General features: G+C 37.5%; 1 protein-coding gene across 25 annotated transcripts in view; it reads right to left on the reverse strand.

Annotated features, from left to right (window-relative positions):
- PAM (peptidylglycine alpha-amidating monooxygenase) overlaps positions 1-26912 on the reverse strand; it is a 282567-nt gene that overhangs the window by 149380 nt on the left and 106275 nt on the right. For 22 of the 25 annotated variants that reach the window (XM_032625238.1, XM_032625224.1, XM_032625221.1 and 19 more), the window contains 2 exons: positions 2653-3097; positions 1574-1694 (listed from right to left, as the gene is read on the reverse strand). In XM_032625238.1, coding sequence (XP_032481129.1) covers positions 1574-1694; positions 2653-2741 — 210 coding nt within the window. In that variant the 5' untranslated portion in view covers positions 2742-3097. Of the gene's footprint in view, positions 1-1573; positions 1695-2652; positions 3098-11486; positions 11544-26912 lie in introns of those variants that run through there. The other 3 variants (XM_032625222.1, XM_032625213.1, XM_032625227.1) reach the window with 2 other exon arrangements.

Genomic DNA, 26912 nt, shown 5'->3' on the forward strand with positions numbered 1-26912 from the left:
AATAATAACAAACTACAGCAAAAGATTATTTGAGAAAATGATATTCTTGTAGGAGAAAAGTGCTTAAAGACTAATTAGTGAATTTTTTAAAAATATTTATTTATTTGGTTGTGCCAGGTCTTAGTTGCAACAGGCGGGCTCCCTAGTTGTGGCATGCAAACTCTTAGTTGCGGCATGCATGTGGGATCTAGTTCCCTGACCAGGGATCAAGCCCAGGTCCGCTGCACCACCAGGGAAGTCCCACGAATATTTTTAAAAAGTAATATAACGCCACTTTAAACAAATATACGGAAAAATCACTTTTAAAAGTGAGAAGAGAAAGAAGAATCACATTTCATAAGTGAGCAACTATCACTGTTCTCTCCTATTCCCAATCTCATTATATCTCTTTTTACTAAGTACTAAATAAAGACCTTATAAAATTAAAGGCCAGGACACTAATAACTAAACACACAGAAAAGTAATTTGCCTGGTCATTTGTGGATGGGCAGGGGTGAGGAGGTGAGGGCCAATGTGACAACAGTAGTTATTTATAGATACTTAGACCATACACGGGTATTGTATTCAAATAAATGCATGTCAATCCTTAGTCCTTCAAAAAGACCACGTGTATTTTCTTAGAGCTTCCAAATGTCAATTTCAAAAGTATTCTCCCCAATACCTAGAATACCTTTATTTTCTCAGTACTTTAAAATAGAAGAAAGAAAAGAAAAATAGAATGCTATCTGCAACAATGAGTCATCAGCCACTGCAGCTCTACAACATCTAGGTCTTCCCCTGTCTCTGCAGCCCTTCAAAAGAGGAAGACTATCTTTTAATGACGCACATAAATCTCTGCACTGCCTGGCTGAAAAGCATAATTAATTCTGGCCTTTTTATGCTTAATGAAACACCTTGCTCACATGACAGCAGTGGGTTTGAGCTTCTCCTGTATACCTAAAATAGGGAAAGCCCTAGCAACAACCCAGTTCTACTCAAAATGCTGTGTAAGTCACGGTGGTATGAATTCTGCTACTACTTCAAAATATATCTCTCATGACAAGCAAATCACTCTAAAGAAAACTCACAATCAACCACCTGCATGAACAGTTTTTTTTTTTAACTTTTATAAGTGTGGAATGTTTTATTTTTCGAATTCTTGGCAGTAAACACATGCTTTTATTTCTCAACTTGTGGCTGGGATAGAAGGGTATTTAAACAACCTAATCTCTTAGATGCAGCTGCTCAATATCATTTCCCTTTATTAGAATAATTTTTCATATTTTAATATACACTTACATGCTGCATTTCGAAGGCTATTACTCCACTGAGAATTTCAAAACAAATTTTCAAGGTTACATTTCAAAACACAAATAATACAGATAAACTTTTTAGAAAGAAATTTAACTGAAAGACTTACCTTAAAAAATTTACTTCTCTTTATAATATTCAATTATTCTAGCCCTATTTGAGGAGTCTTGAAAGCAAATGCCTACTTTTCAAACACGTTACTACTGCTGTAAATGCAGTTTCTTTGCTTTAATTATAGAATGTATACAGAACATGTGAATAATGAAATAAGAATTCCTCTCACCTGTTTGGGAGTAACCCCAGGCATGCGAATATCCAATGCAAAATCTGATGAATCAACAGGAATTACTGGTCTGGTGGTACCAAGACATTCATTAGAAAATGATCTGGTAGTTTCTTTAAACCTGAAAAAAGAAGACAATTTCAATATCCTTGAACATAATGGTATCTTATGCTCATCCGGACGTGAGAAAGGGAAAAAAAAAGGAATTCTATGACTTTAAAGATTGTTGATTTAGACCCAATGAAAAGATGTAATAACCACATAACATTCTATAATATTCTCAGAACTGCATTGTATAGTTCAAGAGCAATATATACCCAACTTGAGAGCAAAATATAATCAAAGCAACCTAGCAGCCTACATTTAAAACTTAATTCAATAAAAATTTGTCAAATATACATTTGTTTCTAGTTAATGAAAGTATAGTATAAATAAATTATAATTATCACAGGCCTGTCAATCCTCTAATGGCAGAAATATTAACTACAAGCCAGTAAGTGACTATTTTATGAATGTCCAGTATTACTAGTCAGCAACAAAAAACCAACAGTAATATTGCTAGGAGGTGGAGTTTTATGGGGGTGGGGGGAAGACTGTGATGTGAATTACAAATGTACAGGTGCATAAATATTTAACATAGTAATTATGAGGAGTGTGTATACAGCTCAATGTTTTCTCGTGAGCTATTACAGTCCATGATCTGCTTCTCCCCACCAGTTACCTACCTTTATATTTTATTCTTCGGGCTGTTATAAACAAGAAGGCATTCAAGTCTAAACGACTATATTGTAGTTTCTGAAATATGTCCCCAAGAGGGAGTGATTAGTATTGGAAATCACAACTTCTAAGTGGAGTTTTGAAAGCCAGTGCAGCTTGGCTACAAAACAGTGGGCTTTTTCTGCAAGGGGGACTTTTACAAGAAGTTATTGTGCTAAAATTCCAAGTGATTTCAGCAAAGTTAATCAACCATGTATATTTCTCCAACACTCCGGTTCATAAGTGATTACATTTTTCAGGAGCATGCACAGAAACCATCCAAACAACATTTCGCCTCTTTAAAAACAAAAACAAACACCCACCTCTTAAAGACAGAAAGTGGGCTTCTGAAACCCAAACAGCTGCTTTGAAAAGCAAGGAGGAGAACTAGCAGGCTACGAAAGCCAGCCATGGCCACGCCGCTCCGGCCCCGCCGGGAGGACCCGGCAGCGCAGCGCTGGGCTGGGGCCGGCGGTCGGGCAGCGGCGCCGCCAGCAGCCGCTACTTCATGGCCGGGGAGCGGCGGGCGTTCGGCGACGGCCACACACCATCTGCCTGCGAGAGCTGCGAGGTGTCTGGATCAAGAGCCGCAGGCAGAACCCCGTGGGAAGGCGGTACTTTTGTCAGGTCCGCAAGCGGAAGCTCTCCTCCCTTCAGAGCTGCTTTCTGCCCTGGTGCTGGGGCTAGACGTGAGTGTTCCTTATCACTCGGGGATGACAGGGACTGTGAGGGATATCACACAAACCCGCGTCAGTCATCATTCAGAACCTGCAAAAATAGAAGCAGATAATGGATGACTAACACGTTACAGCATTTGTGCTCAGCAAATCCCAGCTGAGGTTCTTCAATACATTAGTAGTTTCACAAGCTTGAGCCCAAGCCTGGTGAAAATGCTGGTCTGTTGATCTCCCTCCCCCAAGACCAGCCCCCAAGATTTCAAAAACCCCCATAGCCCCTGTTCTGCCTTTTCCTCTTTCCTCCTCCCTCACACCCACTCTCTCCTTTTCTCTTCTACTTCTTTCCCCCTTTTACCTCACAACCACCCCAGGCATCCGGATTTCTTCTCCTTACTTCCTATGTCACTCCCTTCTATTATCAAAAATGCACTTAATACCTCTGCTGAATGTAAACAAAGATACTCACAAAAATGATAGGCTAAGGCACAAGAAAAGGAAAAAAAGAAACTAAGGCACAGACAAAGCACTTGGATACAACAGTAATCAGAAAGAAAAAGACTTTGAGAACAAAGGCATGTTTACATATATGCATCACAGAGCTATAGATCCAAGAAGAAAGATACCTTCTGCCAAGAATGATCACCACAGAAGTAATTGCTGAAGTTCTCAGAATTACTTTAAAACAAATCAAAAATCTATAGCTAACACAATATATGAAATGTAAGCACCTACTAAAAAATCCTGCATCTAATATACAAAGTAATAATTCCTTACTTATAAGGCATGCCTCCCAAAAGATATTCTTTCCTGAATAAGGTTTGGAGACTTACAATGCAATACAATTAGAAGCAGTAAGGAGAATCTCAGCTGGCTCCCACATGAATTTTATATACAAAGGATATGATCAAAACCTTTACATTAATATAAATGACAGGCCATACGGAACTAATGCAACATCTCAACATTTTGTCAAGAGGACTCAACTAGGCTAAATTTTAAAATATTTGTGTTTAGACTTTACTCTTGTTCTGAATATATTTCAGACTATGTATCAAGTATGTACATTTTAGCAAGGTATTATTTTAAAATGTATCATTCACAATATAAAAATACATTCAAAGGAAAAGATGTCTTAAAGTTCTATTTTAATCAGTAATTATAAACATGATTTGGTGAATCACAAATAAATCCATTGGCTAGATGAATAACAGTTAGAAGCAAAAATCAGTAAGATCATTAGAAGTGCTCTACAATAATAAGTTAGCCTCTAAATCATCCTCTGGAAATCACAAGATACTGTAGCTAATCTAAACAAAACAAAACAAACAAAAAATCAAACAAACACTAAGCTAAAACAAACAAAAAAGGATGACCTAAACTTTAAGTCAGAGGAGTTCATGGTCATTGCTTTCTAGAAGAAACATACCTTACACCAAATATAAATAAAACATGATTGAATATCCAACCTATCCAAGGGTACTTGAGGCTCACCAGCAACCAAGAACCAGTTAATTTACACAAGCAATGACATTTTTAAAAGACTGATGATATTTGTTTGAACTTTCTCTTTGGCTTGCTATGTGAGCTTTCAGAACAAAAGCCTTTAGTTTTGTCTGAATCCTGTGGGTAAAGGAAAGAACTTATGGGGGAAGAGAAACAACTGGCCTGAAGGCTATGCTATTGCTTTTGTTTACAACAAAATCTAATCCTGTAAAATGACAAGGCTTAACATTCCCTGAAGTTCTTCTTTTTCTTTAAATATATATGAAGAAGGGATTATATTTTATTATTTCATGCAGAACAGGATTCAAGGACAGTCCTTCTTCTAGTTGACAGGGAGATTTGCTATTACACAAACACTTAAAAACAAATTTAGTATTAAAATTCTCTAAAAGGAACACATTCTTAAGTACTAGTCTTTGAAAAAAATTCCACTTATCCCTCTGATTGATTTTATTACCTTTGATGTCCCTGAACCGCCCACTAAAAGAAAAGGGAACTGAAGTTGTGGGTAAAAGCAAAGTTGCTACTTGCAGCCATGAACAGAACAAAAGGTCTTACAAAAATGAAAGCTAATTATGCTTTTTGGTTCTTGATGCCTTGTAAACTAAAGACAAAATACAAATCATCATATGAAAAAAATCATGTCTAATCATTTCATTTGTTATTTTACAATGACTGATAATTGTGGAATATATGTGTGTGTGTATGTATGTGTGTGTATATATAATATTCAAATCTTAGTATTCTTGTTTAGGATAAAAAAATTCAACATAGATTTCCTTGAGATAATTCAAAAAACATACTTAATTTCATATTTTGTACAAAATATTATATTTTGGAATTTTATAAAATGAATAAAAGTAAAAGAGAATGTAGTCTATTAAGGGAGATCCTCATCTCACAAGTAATATAAGGTAAGTTTAGAATGTACTATTCCTGTGAGAGTACTATAAAAGGGACTCAGGGAATTTTGAGGAAGGAAAGATCATTTCAATCTTCAAGAGGAGGGTAAGAAAAAAGAGAAAGGTAAAGCAGTCTTCACTGGAAGAGGTGGTTCTGAGCAAGAGCCTGAGTGTGGTTGGGTTTCCGCTGTGAGAGACGGAGAGTGTGTATTCCAAGTGCAGGGCACAGGAGCCCAAATGGGGAGCAGAGGATGTTTGAAAAACGAGTAATAAAGGTTCTGCCTCCTAGACTCAAGCTGCAGACCCAGATTTACTATTTTATTTGTAATACAAAGCAAATATTCTGTTTACACATTATAAATAAATTCTTAGTAAGAATGATGTATAGTTTATACCTGTACAAATATTAATTCCAGGAGCCTAGTACAGAGGACCATAAAACTCATTTGGCTTTTACAAAGTGAGCAGTCCATTCTTTTCCATTTTTATTTGAAAAAAGAAAAAAACCCAAAAAGATAGTTTAAACTTTTAATTGATCAAAGAATCAAATAAATATATTGGCCATTCACTTACTGATTCATTTATCAACAAGAAAGAACCATTATAACATTGAGGCTGACAGCTTGTAAACTGAAGGAAAACTTCCTGGACTCCTGGCTCCACCGCTGACTAGCCCTGTGAAACTGGGCAAGTATTTAGCCTCTCTTTGCCTCAACTTCCTCATCTGCAAAATGGAAATAATCCTACCACCTATCTCATAGGCCTGTTAGAAGGAATAAATGAATTCATACCCTTAGAACAACACCAGACACATAATAAATATTTGCTATTACTGTTGCTGCAACAAATATTTACTGAATGCCTAGGACTATCTTAATGTTGGGAATGGTGATAATCAAGGCAGATAAAGTTTCCACTCATAGAGATTACTTTCTAGTGGGGGAAAAAAACAAATGAAAATAATGACCAAATTATTGATTTCATTTTCTTTCAAGGAGATTTTATGTGGCTTCCTACAATGACTTATGATTAAACTGATTAAAGGATGCATATCCATTCACTTAGAAATTCAACTCTAGGAATTTATTCTTGGGCAAAAATAGAACAAGGGCACAAACATGTTTATGAGGATATTTACTAACATTGTTTATAATAACAGATAACTGGATGTTTATAATAGCAAGGAACTGGAATCAATTTAAATGCCATCAATAAGAGATTGGTAAAATTTGGGGTGTGGTACCATACATCCCTTAAAAAAGGACAGGTGGGGCTTCCCTGGTGGCACAGTGGTTGACAGTCCACCTGCCGATGCAGGGGACACAGGTTCGTGCCCCGGTCAGGGAAGATCCCACATGCTGCGGAGCGGCTGGGCCCGTGAGCCATGGCCGCTGAGCCTGCACGTCCAGAGCCTGTGCTCCGCAACGGGAGAGGCCACAACAGTGAGAGGCCCGCGTACCGCAAAAAAAAAAAAAAAAAAGACAGGTGGATCTATTTTTATAGGCGAGGCCATATTCCATGACACATTGTTTTCTTTTTACATAATTTTAAAAAATGTTTAAACAATCTCAAACTTGTAGAAATGCTGCAAGTACAGTACAAAAAACTTTTTTTCTTTAACCATTTGAGAGTAACCAATTGCTGACCTGATGTCTCATCACCCCTGAATCCTTTAGTGTGTAATTCCTAAAGTATATCTACTATATAACCACATGATATTTGTTTGAACTTTCGCTTTGGCTTGCTATGTGAGCATTCAGAACAAAAGCCTTTAGTTTTGTCTGAATCCTGTGGGTAATAAAAATATTCACATTGACACATTACTATCATCTAATCCTCAGTCTCCAAACTTTGCCAGCTGTACCAATGGTATCCCTTATGGCACAAGAATCAAGTTCAGAATGGACAATTGCATGTAAAGTTGTCAAGTCTCTACTTAGTCTCCTTCACTCCAGGACAGTTTCTGTCTTTAAATTTTATGCCCTTGACTCTATTGAAGATTGCAGGCCAGTTATTTTGCAGAACGCCTCTCAATTCGTGTTTGTTTTCTGCTTATTAGGACTAGATTCAGGTTGTGCATCTCTGCCAGGAATATCACAGAAGTGACGCTGTGTTCTTTTCACTGCATCTATATTAGTTGCCCATAGCTGCATATCAAATTACTCCAAAACTTAATAGTTGAAAACAATAAACATTCTCTTGCACAGTTTCTGTGCATCGGGTAAAGAAGTAGCTTAGCTGGGTGATTCTCTCATGAGATTTCAAGCAAGATGTTGGCAACGGCTGCAGTCATCTGAAGGCTTGACTGGGGCTGGAGAATTTGCTTGCAAGATGGCTCACTCACAAGGCTGGCAAGTTAGTGCTGGCTGTCGGCAAAAACAACATCTCCTCACTATGTGGCCCTCTCTCTAGGGCTGCTTGAGTGTCTTTACAACATGGCAGCTGGCTTCTCCCAAAGTAAGCAATATTTTTGGGGACTAAGCATCAGAAGTCACATACCATCACTTCTATAATATGCTATCCATTACACAAGTTGGCCAAACTCAGCATGGATGAAGACTACCCCAGGGCATGAATGCTAGGAGATGAGAAGCTGGCTACCACAGCATCCTATTAGGTGGCTTGCAATTTTGATTTGTCCCACTACTGATGATGTTAACTTTGATCATATAATTAAGGTGACATCTTCCAGGCTTTTCCATAGTAAAGTTACCATTTTCCCCTTTTTAATTAATATTTTTTGGTGGAGAGGTTATTCATTGACTTATAAATATTACATTTCTCATCAAACTTTCATTTTATTCATTTATTTATTATATCATAATGGTCGCAAAGTTTCTTATTTTATTCAGTGGGTTTTAATCTGTTACTAATTTTATTTACTTCACTTACTTTGATGCTCAAATTATCTCAGTTGTGACTCCTTTAAGCTAGCTTTTGTGTCCTTTTGACATGTCCCATCATCCTTTGAGCACTTCCTTGCTTTCTGTGCCCCCTCTCATCTGGGCTCAAAACCCTCCACCAGGCCTTGCTTTTTGTGTTTTTCATTCCACTTGGCCTTTGCGGACACCTTACACTGGGCTGCCTACACACATGGATGCCCTCCTCACCCTGCTTGGGCCATGACATCCCATGCCAGGCCACCCGTCCTGAACGCCTACCTTACTCTGCCCCACATAACAGCTCTAGGACTGAATTTTTCAGGAAGAGAAAAGAAAGGCATTAACTTTAAAAAATCAAATTATAGAACAGTATACACATGTATTTAAAATTCTGAAGTAATATAACTCAATTAGATTTCCGATGGTCTTCAATGGGAATAGGTTGAAAAAAAAAAAAAAACCGAGGGGGTGATGTTCACTGTCCATTTATATGCTTTTGCAGTCTTTTAACTTTCACAAGCTTATATTACTTTTGTAGCCAGAAGAAAATAGGGATATTTATACACATACATATTTATATTTAAAATACTGAATGTGATTCCACAGATTTCAATTTATGTGTTAATTTCTATCTGAGTTTAGGTTGTGTTTTGAAATATAACTAACTCTCCTTCTTTTCCTTGGCAAGAACTTTACAAACTAAATTTTATGGTAGTTATAGCTGTAATGCAGAGTTCCTCAAACTCAGCACTAGCAACATTTTGAGCTGAACAATTCTCTGTTGCAGAGGACTGTCTTGTTCCTTACAAGATGTCTAGTGGCATCTGTGAACTCTACCCACTAGATTCCAGTTGCACTCCCTGCAGTGTGACAACCAAAAATGTCTCCAGACATTGCCAAATATCTTCTAGAAGGTCAAATCAAAAATCGCCCTTGTTGAAAACCACTGTTGTAACATGGTTCATTAAGATAAAGCTTAATTTAAATAAAATGATATAATTACACCTGAATCATTGTAAATCAATTATACTTCAATTTTTTTAGGTGATATAATTCCTTTAAATACATATAATGAGATATAAATGGACTTTTTTGGTTATTTTATAAATTTATTTTTTTGGCTGTGTCGGGTGTTCGTTGCTGCATGAGGGCTTCAGTAGTTGTGGCTCGTGGGCTCTAGAGCACAGGCTCAGTAGTTGTGGTGCACAGGCTTAGTTGCTCCATGGCATGTGGGATCTTCCCAGACCAGGGCTCGAACCCGTGTCCCCTGCAGTGGCAGGCTGCGTCACCAGGGAATTCTCTATAGATTGATTTTTAAAAGTGCTTGCAGGGACTTCCCTGGTGGCACAATGGTTGAGAATCCGCCTAGGGGACACTGGTTCGAGCCCTGGTCCGGGAAGATCCCACATGCCAAGGAGCAACTAAGCCCGTGCGCCACAACTACTGAGCCTGCGCTCTAGAGCCTGCTCGCCACAACTACTGATCCCACATGCCGCAACTACTGAAGCCCACGCACCTAGAGCCTGTGCTCTGCAACAAGAGAAACCACGGCAATGAGAAGCCCACACACTGCAATGAAGAGTAGCCCCTGCTCGCCACAACTAGAGAAAGCCCACGCGCAGCAACAAAGACCCAACGCAACCAAAAAAATAAATAAAATTTAGAAAAGATTCCACATTAAAAATAAATAAATAAATGAATAAAGTGCTCGCAAATATGGAACTTCTAAAGAATGGGAAAAGAATATTCATAACAGCAAGTAACATTTATTGACTTATAAGCCAGATGTTGACCTTATGCATTATTATCTCACTGAATTCTTATGACTTTTAAGTACCAGTTATTATTCCCATTTTATAGATAACAGATCTAAAGCTTAGGAAAATTAATTAACTTGCTCTGGTTATACAACAGTAGAGATTTAAATCCTGGCTTGCAGCCTCCAGAATCTATCCTCTCTATGCATATTCTTCAACATAAAACAAACTCTCTACATTCTTAGGGGATGTTTTCTTCAAGTTCAACAAAAAGCAAATCCTCTGAATATCATTTTGTTGTGAAGTAACAACAGCCAGTGTTATCGAGCAATTACTATATGCCAGGCACTGTACCAACAAGCACTATATATAGATTAGCTCATCTGTATCCTTACAGCAACTCTATGAAATTTGTACCATTATCATTCCCACTTTACTGAAGTGAAAACTGGACACACAGAGTATTGGTAACTTGCCCACGGAACACAGCCAAAATATAAACACAGGCAATCTGATGCCACAGTTAAAGCCCTCACCTGCTCAGCAATAAATGTAACCTAGTCTCTTTTTTCATTCCTATATTAGGAAGCATTAACACTTCCTCTACAACCTTACAAACATAACTCATTTAGCTAACTCAGAAAGAACAAATTGAAGATCTATGACAAGGGTCTAAATCTAGTCCCCAAAGTAGATTTTGTTTGGCTTGCAAGAATTTTTCCTAACTCTTCCCTTGAATTTGAATTCTGAGTAAACATTTCAAAATGAAAAGATTTCACATAAAAAGTGTCTCTTGAAGAGTTGTAAAAAATCTGGCATCACTGGACCCATATCTCCACATGGGAACAATTAGTCCCCTCTACTCCCTATGTATTCCCAGATCCTGAGGCCAAGGGTACTTGTTTTAACTGACACTCAACACGGAGGTGCAGTTTTGTCTGTCCAATTGTTTTGTTGTCATTTTTTACATCTGGCCAGTTTTTCTCATTAACATTACTAGCTACACCCTAAAGTCATTTGTGTTGTGACCCCAGAGGTGCACCCTTTCTTTATGTAAGAAGGTAAACTTCACCCTACACATAGCATAGCGTTTGCCACACTCAGATATACTAAGTTGCTAATTCTTTTCTTTCCTTTTCTCTTTCCTTTCCTTTCCTTTTCTTCCTTTCTTTGTTTTTTAAGTCCCTCTTTTAGCAAGGCACATGAAATTGAATGGCATTTTCTGCACGTGGGTTTGTTTGGGATTCATCTCTTCTAACAGATAGTCAATTTGAAGTATTCTTCCCTTGTAAGTCAAAATTGGCTAGGTACCTATTAGAATATATAAGGTTAAACAACCTCAGGGGTACCATTCAGCATATGATTCTACTGCAATAAGAACTTGCCAACGGTAACAAATTTTACTTATTTATTTTTTTGGTTGCCATGATCCGTACCAGATGGCCTTTAAATATGTCCATTAGTCATCAAATTGTTCAGTCCTGTAAATATTTCTGTGGGGGAAGAAACAAGAGACATTATTCTTAATTAAGTTTCTCAAGTTTGACTAAATCAAATGTTACTTCATAACACATGAATCTAAATTCAGTGCTAGCATACTTTAATGTAAGATAAAACAGATCCCTGTGTTCCAATCAGCACACATCCTTTTGTACTAAGGATGCACTGGAAGTTCTCAAGAGACTTGTGCACTGCACAGGAGAGCATTAACCGTTACTGATGATGTCAGAGAGGCAGAACGGCTCCTTTGCGTGGGACTCATTTACCTACCAGTATCTTTTTTTAAATTTATAAACGTGACAAAGAATTCAGTTTCATAAGTAGAGCACAAAACACTTCTGCAGCTATAGCTGCCTTCTCCTTTAAATATTCTTGTTGAGTTGGGGGCGCAGGCCATGAGCCTGGTCCTGCAGTCATTTAGCAAGGTGGGGATTTCTGTCCTAACTTACGGAGTAAGTTCGAGATGAGGGCCTGAACTTAAAGGCTATCTCCATAATATGCCAATTCAAAAATTAATAAACTCTCTTCTTCCTCTTCAGTGAAGTTTTTGAGGAACTGGTTTGAAACTAATATCCCAGACTTGACTAAATTTCAAAAGTCTGTTTGTTTTTTTAATAAAGTATGAATCACTGGCTGACTTAAGTACTGAAAGATCTTTCCATTACCTTTGTAATGCTTCCTTTGTGGGTCTGTGCATTATTATTTTCTGCTATTTTCAAGAGGAAGTTGTTATTGAATGAAGGATGGTAGGGTGCCATATTTAAGACCAAATATTCAGTGCCAGGCACTGGGCTTGGATGGATGTGGTCAGAAGGCGGGGATCTGCCTTTCCTTCTTTCTTGCAACTAATCAACATACTTTTTAATGAGAGGTCCTCTTTTGTAGGGATTTTTTTTCCTGTTTATACTTCCACATCCTCAGGCAGAGTTATTCCCGAAGTATTTCAATACATATTTTGTTAAATGCCTCCCTATGACTTCAGAGGCAGGAGTTATTAACTACACATGAACGTGGCTCAGATCCAGAACACGCAGTTACAAAATAAATATCCTCTTTCTTGATAAGTAAAATCTACAGGAAATGTCTAGATTTTCACTCCAAAATTACACTGAACTTTATCTTTTGTGTCGTTCACATAGAAGCATTTTCTCCCATAGCACAATCAAATTTTCAAGTGATTCTTATGTTTTCCATTTCAAATGTTCAAATACTTATAGTAAAATGCCCATAAACATACCCCTTGCTATAATAAAAGTTTTGGTATCCTTGTCTTTAAGCCTCTCAGCTGTATAATTATAGTACTTAAAGTGGAATCTACAATCATATAATGTTATTGTATAATGGAAAAACTTATGGGAAATTTTCCTAAAGATCGTGAAAGAATGTTAAAACATTCTCTCATTTATATAATTCTGTTCAACTGAGTTTACAGTAACCTAGAGGGCTTCTATAAAATATACACTATACACTGCCCCCTCAATCCATCTCAACTATATAATTTGAAAGCCATTAACAAAAGAAACACAGTTGCTTAAAAACATTTTAATGTTTTTTATTTTGGGGTATACAAGCTATAATAAAATACAGCTTAATCATAACAAGACTATTTGAATTTTTAAATATGCAATTTAGCACTGAAAGAAGTACGATGTACTGAGTAGCTTATATTCAAATATTTTAACTTCTCATCTAAAATAATAACAGTTTTCTTTGATCAGTGTCCCCAAACTCCCCATGAACTATCAATTCACAGCTTCATAATTTTCTTCTAGCTGAAAAGGATCAAAGCATTCTTATGTTTGCTAGAAGTCTTTGATACTGCTGCACAAACAGGTGGTGAATTTATTTCATAGTTATTAAACTGTTTCTTGCTGTCTTGAGCTTAGGAAGAAGTGGTTTATTTTAACAAGGTGCTTACAGACTGGCTTTCCCTTCCCCAGTTTTTAATCTTCTTTACAAGGTTTCCCACAGTGATGTGCACTACACCATGGAAATGAAATAAGGGCTGAAAAAAAGATGAGGGCCATGCTCCTCTGGGTGTGAGAGAACACACTGGATGCCGTCCCCGTCGCATCACTCCAAGGAAGTGAGGCCCAAGCATGCCCAGTAGATCTTGCTCACCTTCTATCTCCATTACTGAAGTTATATGACCTAACCTTGAGTTTTATCATTAAAAAAAGTTGAATTTTTAATAACAATTATCATTGAAGAGTTAGGGGGAAAAAAAGCATTGAAACCCACCAACTTAAACACTCTTTCTAACATTAAAAGTAAGAGCAAAAATAGTCATTCTATACATGATACAAAGGATAATGAGAGATTACTACAAGCAACTATATGTCAATAAAATGGACAACCTGGAAAAAAATGGACAAATTCTTATAAAAGCACAACCTTCCAAGACTGAACCAGGAAGAAATAGAAAATATAAACAGACCAATCACAAGCACTGAAATTGAAACTGTGATTAAAAATCTTCCAACAGGGCTTCCCTGGTGGCACAGTGGTTGAGAGTCTGTCTGCCGATGCAGGGGACACGGGTTCGTGCCCCGGTCCGGGAAGATCCCACATGCCACGGATCGGCTGGGCCTGTGAGCCATGGCCCCTGAGCCTGCGCTCCGCAACGGGAGAGGCCACAACAGTGAGAGGCCCGCGTACCGGAAAAAAAAAAAAAAAAAAAAAAAAAAAAAATCTTCCAACAAACAAAAGCCCAGGAATAGATGGCTTCACAGGCGACTTCTATCAACATTTAGAGAAGAGCTAACACCCATCCTTCTCAAACTCTTCCAAAATATAGCAGAGATAGGAACACTCCCAAACTCATTCTATGAGGCCACCATCACCCCGATACCAACACCAGACAAAGACGTCACAGAAAAAGAAAACTACAGGCCAATATCACTGATGAACATAGATGCGAAAATCCTCAACAGAATACTAGCAACAGAACCCAACAGCACATTAAACGGATCATACACCATGATCAAGTGGAGTTTATCCAAGGAATGCAAGGATTCTTCAATATACACAAATCAAACAATGTGATACACCATATTAACAAATTGAAGGATAAAAACCATATGATAACCTCAATAGATGTAGAAAAAGCTTTTGACAAAATTCAACACCCATTTATGATAAAATCCCTCCAGAAAGTAGGCATAGAGGGAACTTACCTCAACATAATAAAGACTATATATGACAAACCCACAGCCAACATCATTCTCAATGGTGAAAAACTGAAACCATTTCCACTAAGATCAGGAACAAGACAAGGTTGCCCACTCTCACCACTATTATTCAACATAGTTTTGGAACTTTTAGCCACAGCAATCAAGAAGAAAAAGAAAAAAAAGGAATCCAAATCGGAAAAGAAGTAAAACTGTCACTGTTTGCAGATGACATGATATTATACGTAGAGAATTCTAAAGATGCCACCAGAAAACTACTAGAAATAATCAATGAATTTGGTAGAGTAGTGGGACACAAAATTAATGCACAGAAATCTCTTGCATTCCTATACACTAATGATGAAAAATCTGAAAGAAAAATTAAGGAAACACTCCCATTTACCATCGCAACAAAAAGAATAAAATACCTAGGAACAAACCTACCTAAGGAGACAAAAGACCTGTATGCAGAAAACTATAAGACACTGATGAAAGAAATTAAAGATGATACCAACAGATGAAGAGATATACCATGTTCTTGGATTAGAAGAATCCACATTGTGAAAATGACTATACTACCCAAAGCAATCTACAGATTCAACGCAATCCCTATCAAACTACCAAATGGCATTTTTCACAGAACTAGAACAAAAAAATTCACAATTTGTATGGAAACACAAAAGACCCCTAATAACCAAAGCAACCTTGAGAAAGCAAAATGGAGCTGGAAGAATCAGGCTCCCGGACTTTAGACTATGCTACAAAGCTACAGTAATCAAGACAGTATGATACTGGCACAAAAACGGAAATATAGATCAACGGAACAGGACAGAAAGCCCAGAGATAAACCCTCGCCACCTATGGTCAACTAATCTATGTCAAAGGAGGCAAGGATATACAATGGAGAAAAGACAGTCTCTTCAATAAGTGGTGCTGGGAAAACTGGACAGCTCCATGTAAAAGAATGAAATTAGAACACTCCCTAACACCATACACACAAATAAACTCAAAATGGATTAAAGACCTAAAGTAAGGCCAGACACAATCAAACTCTTAGAAGAAAACATAGGCAGAACCCTCTATGACATAAATCACAGCAAGATCCTTTTTGACCAACCTCCTAGAGAAAGGGAAATAAAAACAAAAATAAACAGATGAGATCTAATGAAACTGAAAAGCATTTGCACAGCAAAGGAAACTATAAACAAGATGAAAAGACAACCCTCAGAATGGGAGAAAATATTTGCAAATGAAGCAACTGACAAAGGATTAATCTCCCAAATATACAAGCAGCTCATGCAGCTCAATATCAAAAAAGCAAACAACCCAATCCAAAAATGGCCAGAAGACCTAAATATACATTTCTCCAAAGAATATATACAGATTGTCAACAAACACAAGAAAGGATGCTCAACATCACTCATCATTAGAGAAATGCAAATCAGAACTACAACGAGGTATCACCTCACACTGGTCAGAATGGCCATCATCAAAAAGTCTACAAACAATAAATGCTGGAGAGGGTGTGGAGAAAAGGGAACCCTCTTGCAGTGTTGGTGGGAATGTAAATTGATACAGCCACTATGGAGAACAGTTTGGAGGCTCCTTAAAAAGCTAAAAATAGAACTACCACATGACCCAGCAATCCCACTACTGGGCATATACCCTGAGAAAACCATAATTCAAAAAGAGTAATGTACCACAATGCTCATTGCAGCACTATTTACAATAGCCAGGTCATGGAAACAACCTAAATGTCCATCGACAGATGAATGGATAAAGAAGATGTGGCACATATATACAATGAAATATTACTCCACCATAAAAAGGAATGAAATTGAGTCATTTGTAGTGAGGTGAATGGACCTAGAGTCTGTCATACAGAGTGAAGTAAGTCAGAAAGAAAAAAACAAATACCGTATGCTAACACATATATATGGAATCTGAAAAGAAAAAGAAAAATGTTTCTGAAGAATCTAGGGGCAGGACAGGAATAAAGACGCAGCCATAAAGAATGGAATTGAGGACACGGGGTTGGGGGGAAGGGTAAGCTGGGACAAAGTGAGAGAGTGGCATGGACATATATACACAACCAAAGATTAAACTGATAGCTAGTGGGAAGCAACTGCATAGCACAGGGAGACCAGCTTGGTGCTTTATGACCACCTAGAGGGGTGGGATAGGGACGGTGGGAGGGAGATGCAAGAGGGAGGGGATATGGGGATATACGTATATGTATAGCTGATTCACTCTGTTATACAGCAGAAACTAACACAACAATATAAAGCAATTATGCTCCAATAAAGATGTTAAAAACATACAATAAAAAACAAAAAAACAGTAATTCTGTCATTCAGCAAAAATAGAACTAAAATCTTAACCTATATCATTTGAAATATGTGCCACTAATCGGGAATAACAATTTATGTTTCAAGGGAATTACCACTGTTACGTCAAGATTATTACGAAATATTTACTGGGTACCAGCACTGACAGGTATTTTATGTCATGGCTCAAGTTTGTGTTGCACGACTTAAGGAAACTATATAGAGGCAGATTTGTAGAACTAACAGCCCAAAGAAATTAGCAGTGGAGGTAAATAACACACATTCATATTCCAAAAGCAGTTAGACATTTTCTTAGAACAAACAAATATAAAATGGTAGACCCAACTAGGTGCTTGGGATTTAAATAAGACAAACGGATTCTTATTAGTAATACTTGCCTATGTCTTTATAGGAGTATTGACAAGAAATGTACCTTATTGTTGCTAAAGCATTTTAAAGATGAAATGTGCTCTATGACTACTAAGTACTACACAAATACTAACTGTTAAATGAGTAATCCGTTTTGCTACTCTTTACTTGATTCTACTGAATTTAATATTTATTCCTAAATAGAGGAATTATGTGAATTATCTTATTGGAAGATGATTCTTTTGAAAATCATTTTTTTTAGTTTTTGAAATGGAATTTTTAAAGTCAGTATATATGCATTAATTTTACTTTTTAAAAGTTTTGCTTCCCATTATGATGAATTTCTATTATCATAAGACTAAATCTCTCAAACAGTGAAGAAGTCATGCAGATACCAAAACCTGGATCATTATACAAGTAACTCATGGCAATGTGTAAAATTCTAGTGATAAATCAAACAATGTACTTTCAGTCCAGTAATTCCACCAAAAGACTGTTACCTCTTTTGAAATGACATATTCCTAAAGATTTGGTAAAAATAGAAACCAAACAGAAAAATAGGACCTTAAGTCTTTAAATATACTATTCATAAACGTACAAAAGGTGTAGATTTAGTAGTGATTATTTATTGTTACTTAAAAATACATCAAGGTCAACATCAAACCTTTTAAAATTCCTTTAACAAAATAAAACTATAAAATAATCAGTGGTTCCTATAACAGAATATCAGAATATCCTTAAAAGAAGCTGGCCATTTTATCTTTCAATATGATTTTCAGGGAAATTTATGTCTCTATCAGTGCATTCAAAATTAATGGCCCATGCTTGACCAGCTGGTGATTTCCACTATCATAGTGGCCGGCAGATGACTGCTTCGTTGATTCAGGGATGGATACCAACTGGGAAGGCAGCTTCTAGATTGGTCACCCTGGCTTACATCTAGCAAAATACTGTACTGATTACTGCTCTTTTGGCATGGTGGAAATTGTATTCTATTTCATGATTTCTTCATCAATGATTAAAGAAAAGATAAGTTGAATGGCAGAGATGAAAGAATGATATTGTTAAATATGAGTGGAGTTATTCAAACATAATAGAAAAATATGCCTTAAATTATTTGATCAATTAAGTTAAGGTTAAAAAAATAAGGTAAAACTTCTTCCATAAATAATAATATAGCACTAACATATGCTGTCTTTGTTCTAAGTAGGCCACAGATTTGTTTTAAGATATTTAAAAAAATACTATTAACCATTTCATTCCGATTTAGCTGAATTAACATTTTAAGATGGCCTACTTTATTTCTTGCTCCTGAAACTTTGTAATTATCTCCTTCTCTTTTTATAAAATATCAAAAATTTTCTTGCTACCAAAGAGGTCAACATCTTTTATCAGTAAGTTTTATCTTAACCAAATGCTAATTTTCAAATCAGAAAAATAAATGGATTAAGCAGTATTAATTTGCCAAAAAGAATAAAACTGTGATAAAATTTCCCTTTCATTTTGATATTTAAATCACTATTAGTATTACATTATAATGAGGTAAAGGTTCATTAAGGCAGCCTTTGTTATGTAAAAACACAACACACTAGAGGGGAAATTCTTTATTGAGTTACAATTATCCTCCAAGGTATACAGCAAATGAGATATCATTAAAATATTTTAGTTTAATTATGCAATGTGTTCCAATACATAATCAAAATACATATGCACACAACCTAAGCATTTTACTCACTTCTAAAACCTGAATATTTCTCCTAATGAGAAAGTCAACATTAATAAAATTATAGAAAAAGTCTAAGGAGAAGCAATCACACTTTTATGCACATAAAACAGTATTTCCTAAACTAATTGGAGAGGGCATCTGATTACTGAGCAGAATTCTCCCCACACATACAGTTTCAGTTTCTCTCAATCCTACATTCCTATTGCTCCACACCAATCCAATCAGTACATTATTCTGCTTTTTGCTTTCCCCCAAATGAAACCCGATATTTTGAGTTGCCTGTCCCCTCACATTTTCCCCACAAATTAATTTATTTGAATCTGAGACTTAATGGTAGTCAATGGTTACTCCTGCTTTTCTTTCTACCCGTACATTTCTTTTTTCTCTATTCTTCCTATCAAAATTTCCCAAGCGTATGATTTGTGTAGGGCACCATATCTGCTGTAACAGAGACACACCTCAGTTGCCCGCAGCTGGGTGGCACAGGAGTACTGTGCACTCAATGGCCATGTGACTTCTTCTAACCAATGAAAGGGGGACAGAAGTGAATTGTGTCAATCCAAGCTGACGTTTCAAAAGCCATTGCTAGTTAACCACACTCAGTTTTCCTGTTTCTTTCTATGTTACCCGTGTGTCTTCTACTCAGTGACTGGTGATGTTCAGAGAGACTACTTCCATCAGCCTGAATCCAAACACTCCCTGAGGAAGGCAGAAGGCAAAAGAAGGAACAGTCCCCCTCACAGGGACTTGAATTTAGAAACTGTCCAAAGATGTACATGAAAAGACAATGTTAAAGCAGAAGAACTAGATAACTCTAATGGGCAAATTCAATTACTTCCCAGCTACTCAGCGGGATGGAGGGTTATGAAGTTTATACGAGTTACAGAGAAAAAAGGTTGTATATTTCAATATACACTCCCATGCCTACACCTACCCAAGGCATTATGTTTGTGGAAGCCTCATATTCATCGCCACTTAGAAAAAAAAGCTCCTTTTTCTTTTTTTCTTTAAATCCAGTGAGAGTGGAGCATCATCCTACCTGTTCCAACATGACATACTCAATAAATATTAAGCAAATGCATGGGAGCAAGGGATGCAAAGAAATACATCACACAGTTCTCCAGGGTCTCACAGTAAAGTTTAAGAAGAACTATACATACCAAATTTGGATATACATAAAGTTTTAGAAAAAGAAAATAAACTTTTTAAAAAGAATTTTTAAATCAAAGTACTGTAGTATGTACACATAGTTAAAAGTCAAATAGTACTAAGATCCTACAATGAAAACAGCAGTCTTTGCCCAACTACCACAAGTCCTACTCATCACATATAACACTTTGGCACTCTTTTAGCAGACTATTCTGGTATTTACCTTCATTTTTCCAAATGTGTTGATGTTCTCATTGACCAATTCACAGATCTATTCATTATCTATTGGCTTCCTACTTTCGAAGATGAGGACTAAGTCTCTTACAGTCCCTTCCAATCCCACCAGCATTCCAAAAGACACGCCACAATTTTTAGTAAAATCAATATTTAAATTGTTAAAGCTATATAAACACTGTTTCCCACTGAACCAAGTAACTGTCTTATGATTGTTAACTTTCTTGTATACCTTTTTATTTTTATGGAGTTCAGGAACTAGAGCATGGTTCCTGAACCATGCGTGGAATATCTTTATTTTAGCATCATCCTTCATTGTGTTTGGCTGAATATAGATTTACAAGATGAAAATCACTCCTAAGAATTTAAAAGGTATTACTCCTCTATCTTCTTTCTTATAATCCTGTTGTTGAGAATTCAGGTACCATTCTGATTTTTCAGACTTTATTACTAATCTCTCTCAATACCTCCCCAGTCTGGAAGCTTTAAAATATTTCTCTTTAGCTTTCTGTTCTGAATTTTTACTGATGTTCCCTAATATGAGTCTTTTCTCATTCATTCTCCTGGGCACTGCTCATTCAACTTGCTAGGTCATTTTAATCTAAAGACTTATGAACTACTATGTTGATAAATATTCTTAAATATTTCTTTGATAATTTCTTTTCTTCAATAATCTGGGTTATTTTAAAGAACTTTTTCTACTTTCTAGTTTCAACCTTTTCTATTTTCTCTTCCTTTCTACACTGTTTGTTCCAGCTGAGTTCCTTTTTTTCTTTCTTTTTTTTTTTAATTCTCTCTTTCAAGTTAGACATTTCCCTAAGTCCCCCATCCACCTGGGGGTTTTCAATTCTCTAGAGAAGAGTCACCCATATTCTGAAAGGGTGAAGTATGCTGCTAACATTCAGGGAGCAGGGCAGGGAGAGGGGGCCAGAAGAGATTCCCACATTATTCGCCGATTTTAGCGCCACACAGCATCCCTACTTTGCATGGCACTGGTATCACCAAGGCTTGAAGCTTTCATGTGGTTTTTGAAGCCAAACAGCTTGATTCTCATGGGTCTTTCCTCTCTAGGGCACTTATATGAAACAGCTCCTGCTGTACTAAGTCTGTTATCAGTCCTCTACTTTCCGCTTTCCGAAGATATATTAATCTCTTACTCGCTGTGGAATCTTTCCTTTATATTTGCAAGTTTATAACTTTTAAAATTCTTTTAACATCCTTTTTAGAGGAGGTCAAGAGACAAAATCATGTACCCAATCTGCCACATTGAACCTGAAGTCCCAGAAATACAATTTTAAAGTGGATTATCTGGAGATTATCTAGTCCAATTTCCTCATTTAATAGCTGAGGAAAGAAACAAAGGTAGGTTAAATGCTCTGCTCAAAGTTCCTTCTCCAAATTCAGAGCAGAACCAGGGGTAACATGTCTCCTGCCTATCAGTCCAGTGTTACGATGACTCCTTTCTAAGGAGTCTTTCTAAGACTTTCGTTGACGTCTTTCTAAGAAAAGCATTTTGTTGGCCTTCTGGATGAGAGACAAGAAATACACCACTGAACCATCCATGAATAACATATTTAAAGGGAAAACTAATAACCAGGGAAGTATACACTGAATGCTGTGTGTCAGAAATAATAAGCAACACTCGTTGAGAGAAGGGAAGATCCCTGAGGGTTAGGATGATTTCAAAAGGCTCCATGAAGCAGCTGAGATTTGAATTTGATCTTGCGGCAGGAACTCCAGGTAAGGGGCGACTAAGGGCAGTGTGTTGGCAGAGGATCTATACTGGGAGCAGTGAGGGACTGGTGCCTCACAGACTTTCACCAAGGCTGCTTTCATGAAAGGTAGAAACCTCTCCTGCAACGAGTCCTTTTCCCACCCCGTGTTCTGACAAGCACCCAGGATACGCAAAACACCAGAATCACTGCTTGCTCTTCTGGACTCTGTCCATCTGTACAAGTGAATAAGATGATGTTGACTCTTACTCTCTGAAGTTTGTACTGTGGAATCAATGGATAGTTTTTCATTTTTTATTATAGTTACATTATCTGATAGCCATTTTCAGACTATTCAACCTGAAATTTATGACTCAGCTTCAATATTTCTAGGTATGACACTGTGTTTAAGGACTCAAACAGTAGTTATAGGACAAAAATAGTACTAGATGAGGTAGAATTTTTTTTTTTTTTTTTTTTTTTTTTTTTTTTTTTGCGGTATGCGGGCCTCTCACTGTTGTGGCCTCTCCCGTTGTGGAGCACAGGCTCCGGCTGCGCAAGCTCAGCGGCCATGGCTCATGGGCCCAGCAGCTCCGCGGCATGTGGGATCTTCCCGGACCGGGGCACGAACCCATGTCCCCTGCATCAGCAGGCGGACTCTCAACCACTGCGCCACCAGGGAAGCCCGAGGTAGAATTTTTAAAATTCAACTGAAAGGCACCAAAACATCCATAATTTGGCACTTTTCTTTCTTTCTATGTCATATGCCAAAAGAAAGCAGAAAGCAGGAATAAACACTTTAACAATCAATAAAAGTTTCAAATAATGTATTCAATACTCCTCTCTCTCAGGAAAATAACTAAATATTTAACTCTAAATAGTAAGACAGTGGTAAAACGCAGCATCACTTATTTTTGTTGTTGGTATTTCAAGGCAGTTTTCATAACTAAAATATCACTAAACCTCCACTGCTCCCTGACCTTGGCATATACACTGTCTCCTTCAATGGAAAAGGGCTAGTTTCTACTTAATTTCATCAACCTAAGTATAAAGGTGTAACTGGATTTTTCACAATAAAACAATGCTTTCAATTAATGAGGCATAAACAAACAAAAAGCACTTACTCTTTGGCAAAACATTTCCATACACTTTCAGTTTTTTTGCTTATCTAATTCCATTGAAATTGTAAGAATATTTAAGGATTTTAAATATGTGTGCTTTAACCATTTGTTCAGAATTGCAGTGGGGGGTACTTCCCTGGTGGCACAGTGGTTAAGAATCCACCTGCCAATGCAGGGGACATGGGTTCGATCCCTAGTCCAGGAAGATCCCACATGCCTTGGAGCAACTAAGCCCGTGCGCCACAACTATTGAAGCCCGTGTGCCTAGAGCCCGTGTTCCACAACCAGAGAAGCCACCGCAATGAGAAGCCCATGCACCGCAATGAAGAGTAGCCCCTGTTACGTAGAATACAATTAGACTGTATTTTGATGAAACTATAATTTAATTGAGAGGAAGAAAGAGATAGATTTTTCAAATCCCTTTAGGTTTAGTAATAGCAGTAGACCTGAGAATCCTATAACTGTGGATTCACTAGTGGTCAAGAAACATTCTTGAATTTGCTCTTGAAGCAAGCTAATTCAAGTCTATGTATCATGTCCAAGTTTGCTCTGACACAGAATTTTCCACCACTCACTCTGATTACAAGCATTTAAAGGAGAACAACAAAACCTATTCTTGTCCTCTTTACCTCAAAGGGATTCTGGGAGGACAAAGGAAGACAACAACCATGAAAGAGCTCTGCATATTTTACTTTTAAAAACTTACTCCCATGAGGATCAATCATACGGAGAGAAACTGCTCTAAAAAGACCAATATACTCTAGCATCAATCTTGCAGTGTCAAAATCTGGTCTGTGTCCACCCACTGAGCTACTCCAGCACTTTTAAAAGGTCAAAAAGCAAACTAGGAGATAGGAATATCTTGGAGGCTGTTTTTGAAGCAAAATTAGACTAGGTAAGCAAAATCAAAAGCTTGCTTAGCCCAAGAATCCTCTGACTATAGATCTTATATCAATGCTTGAGTCCAGACCCACTCAGTCAAAAACTGATGGGAACGGTACAAGGAACATATGATTTTAAAGTTCTTCAGGTTAAGAAACTCTGCTCTCCAAGTCATTGTTCTTACTGAAGCCTATCTGCTCAGGTCTAGATGGGTCAGGTCAGAGGCAAAGTCAGGAAGCTGTTTCCAGCAGAAAGTCTTCGGGATTTAGGTCACTTTGGGTCTTCCGAAATCTGAGTTTAATTCCTGCAACCCCATAACACAATGTTGTTCAAATTCTAGAATCATCCAGACCTTAAAATGCAGATTCCAGGGTCCACATTTAGTGGACACATTTAGATTCCAATTCAGTAACTTTGGTGAAGGCCCTGGAATACGTATTTTCTATTGCAGGTTGGGTGAAGATTAATTTAAAAAAAGGATGGCCTAGGAGTTTTGATCACTCTGCAACAGGCAGAGCATTCCAGGTTTTGCAGAAGTCTGACCATCATCTTAAATTTGATGTATAATGATCCATTCTAGTGACCAGATCCCCAAACCAAAAGGATCTCCTCAAGGCCATTTGGGACCAAAGTATAACTACTATTCCCAGATACCTCTCCCTCCTTGATCTTCCTTCCCTGGGTCTTCATTTTCTTGTGCCAACCACATCTACACTGGTCTACAACACATGGTGTATGTACTGAAGAACCATTTCATTTGTACTCATCTAGGATTCTGTATCTTGTTTCTAAATGTGGTATCAGGATGAGAATAAAAGGCTCAGAGGCTACCATGAGGGCACAGGTGGGGTTTTGATGTATAAGGGAAACGAGATATAGCCGGACAGTGTTCCAGTCACAGTCCTCTGTCCCCACACCCATCCCCTTCCAACAATGAAACACTAAAATCTCTCAATGTTAGTGCGAATGAAACAGAGCAATATGACAAGAGAAGGCCTCCTGAGCACACAGTAAGTGCACTTCAGTTCTCCCTGACCCCTCCTTAGTCCAGACCACAGTATGTTCAAGGATGCATACGGCCTTTACAACCATCTCCTTGGCAAGAGCAGAAGCTTCATACGGCCTAAAAGGAACATGAAATGTCAGGGGTGTCCCACCTTGCACAATTACAAAAAAAACCCACTATTTGTTTTGCACAACTTTGCTCATTTTCCATGCAATATGTTTGTTCCCACAAGGCAGAAAACTCTTCTATTAGTTGAGTGATAATAAGGTAAACTTGGATAATTACCTAACCATCTAAAAATATTAAAAACAAATCAACGTATATCCAAATATAAGTTATGATAGTTGATAAACATAGAAGATGCAGACAATTGACAAAGGACTTGTTAACTAGAAGCCAATTTATATATGTCTACTCTGAATCCAATAATTTTTTTTCTGGAAAATAATATGTTCATTAATGACTTTCATTTGATTAAAATGTGTTCAAATTTCTATTCAAAACCAAAACTATTTTAAGGTGAAGAAAACTGTTTCTGAAACTAAATGACTGAAAATAGAAGCAAAAAGAATTATTATGCATAAAAGTGCTAAATGTCTTTAGTGTAGCATCTACACCATCAATGAACTACACAAGTAGCACTAATTTTCACAAAGGTATACAGTGCTAATTCTCAGCTTTGGGAGTTGGTGAAGACATCACACATTTGTGCTCAAGAAAAATGCCTCTAAAATGTAATAATGGCCTCTCTCTTCCTACCATCTTAAGGTTCCTGCTGCTAGTTATTACTAGGCCTGGTTTTCTTGACTATTTCTGTGATCACGACAGTTCAACAAGAGTAACTGGCTTTCTGGTACTTTGTCAAAATCCTTTGACGTATTGCCAGTGCCATCTGTACAAAAAGGGTCCTTGGGGGCTTCCCTGGTGGCGCAGTGGCTGAGAGTCTGCCTGCCGATGCAGGGGACGCGGGTTTGTGTCCCGGTCTGGGAGGATCCCACATGCCGCGGAGCGGCTGGGCCCGTGAGCCATGGCCGCTGAGCCTGCACGTCCGGAGCCTGTGCTCCACAGCGGGAGAGGCCACAGCAGTGAGAGGCCCGCGTATCGCAAAAAAAAAAAAAAAAAAAAAAAAAGGGTCCTTGGCAAAACAAATAAGCTATAGACTAGGAACAAAATGGTCAGTACAATAATCTACTTATATGTTAGTCTTGATAGTAATTAACTGGTTGCTGGCCAACTGCGATTGACTAATTCAATTATCTGCCTGATGATAATGAAGGTGGTATATCCTTACTTCTCCCCTCACCTTCACCTTCATTATCAATGCCCTGCCTTCAAAACATATCTATGCACATAATGTGGACCTGTTAAATTTGTTATGTTCCATGGTCCACGACTACAAGTCTAACCACCACCAAGTACTTCAAAACATAAGCCCTGGCTTACAAGAGGGATTTAATAAAAGCATGTGCTTGGATCAGACACTCATCAATCAATCACCATTTCTAGAAAAGTAAACAGTGGCACACATTCACTGTGCATCAACAGCTACCAAATGTATATACAATGGGCAACATCAACGATATCTCCTAAGGGCCCTGGGGTCCCTTCCAGCTAAGATCCATGATTTTGATTCTGTGGCTCCAGGCAAACAGTTAAAGCTCTAGAA

This window comes from Phocoena sinus, chromosome 3 (genome assembly GCF_008692025.1).
Source record: "Phocoena sinus isolate mPhoSin1 chromosome 3, mPhoSin1.pri, whole genome shotgun sequence".
Classification (NCBI taxonomy): Eukaryota; Metazoa; Chordata; class Mammalia; order Artiodactyla; family Phocoenidae; genus Phocoena; species Phocoena sinus.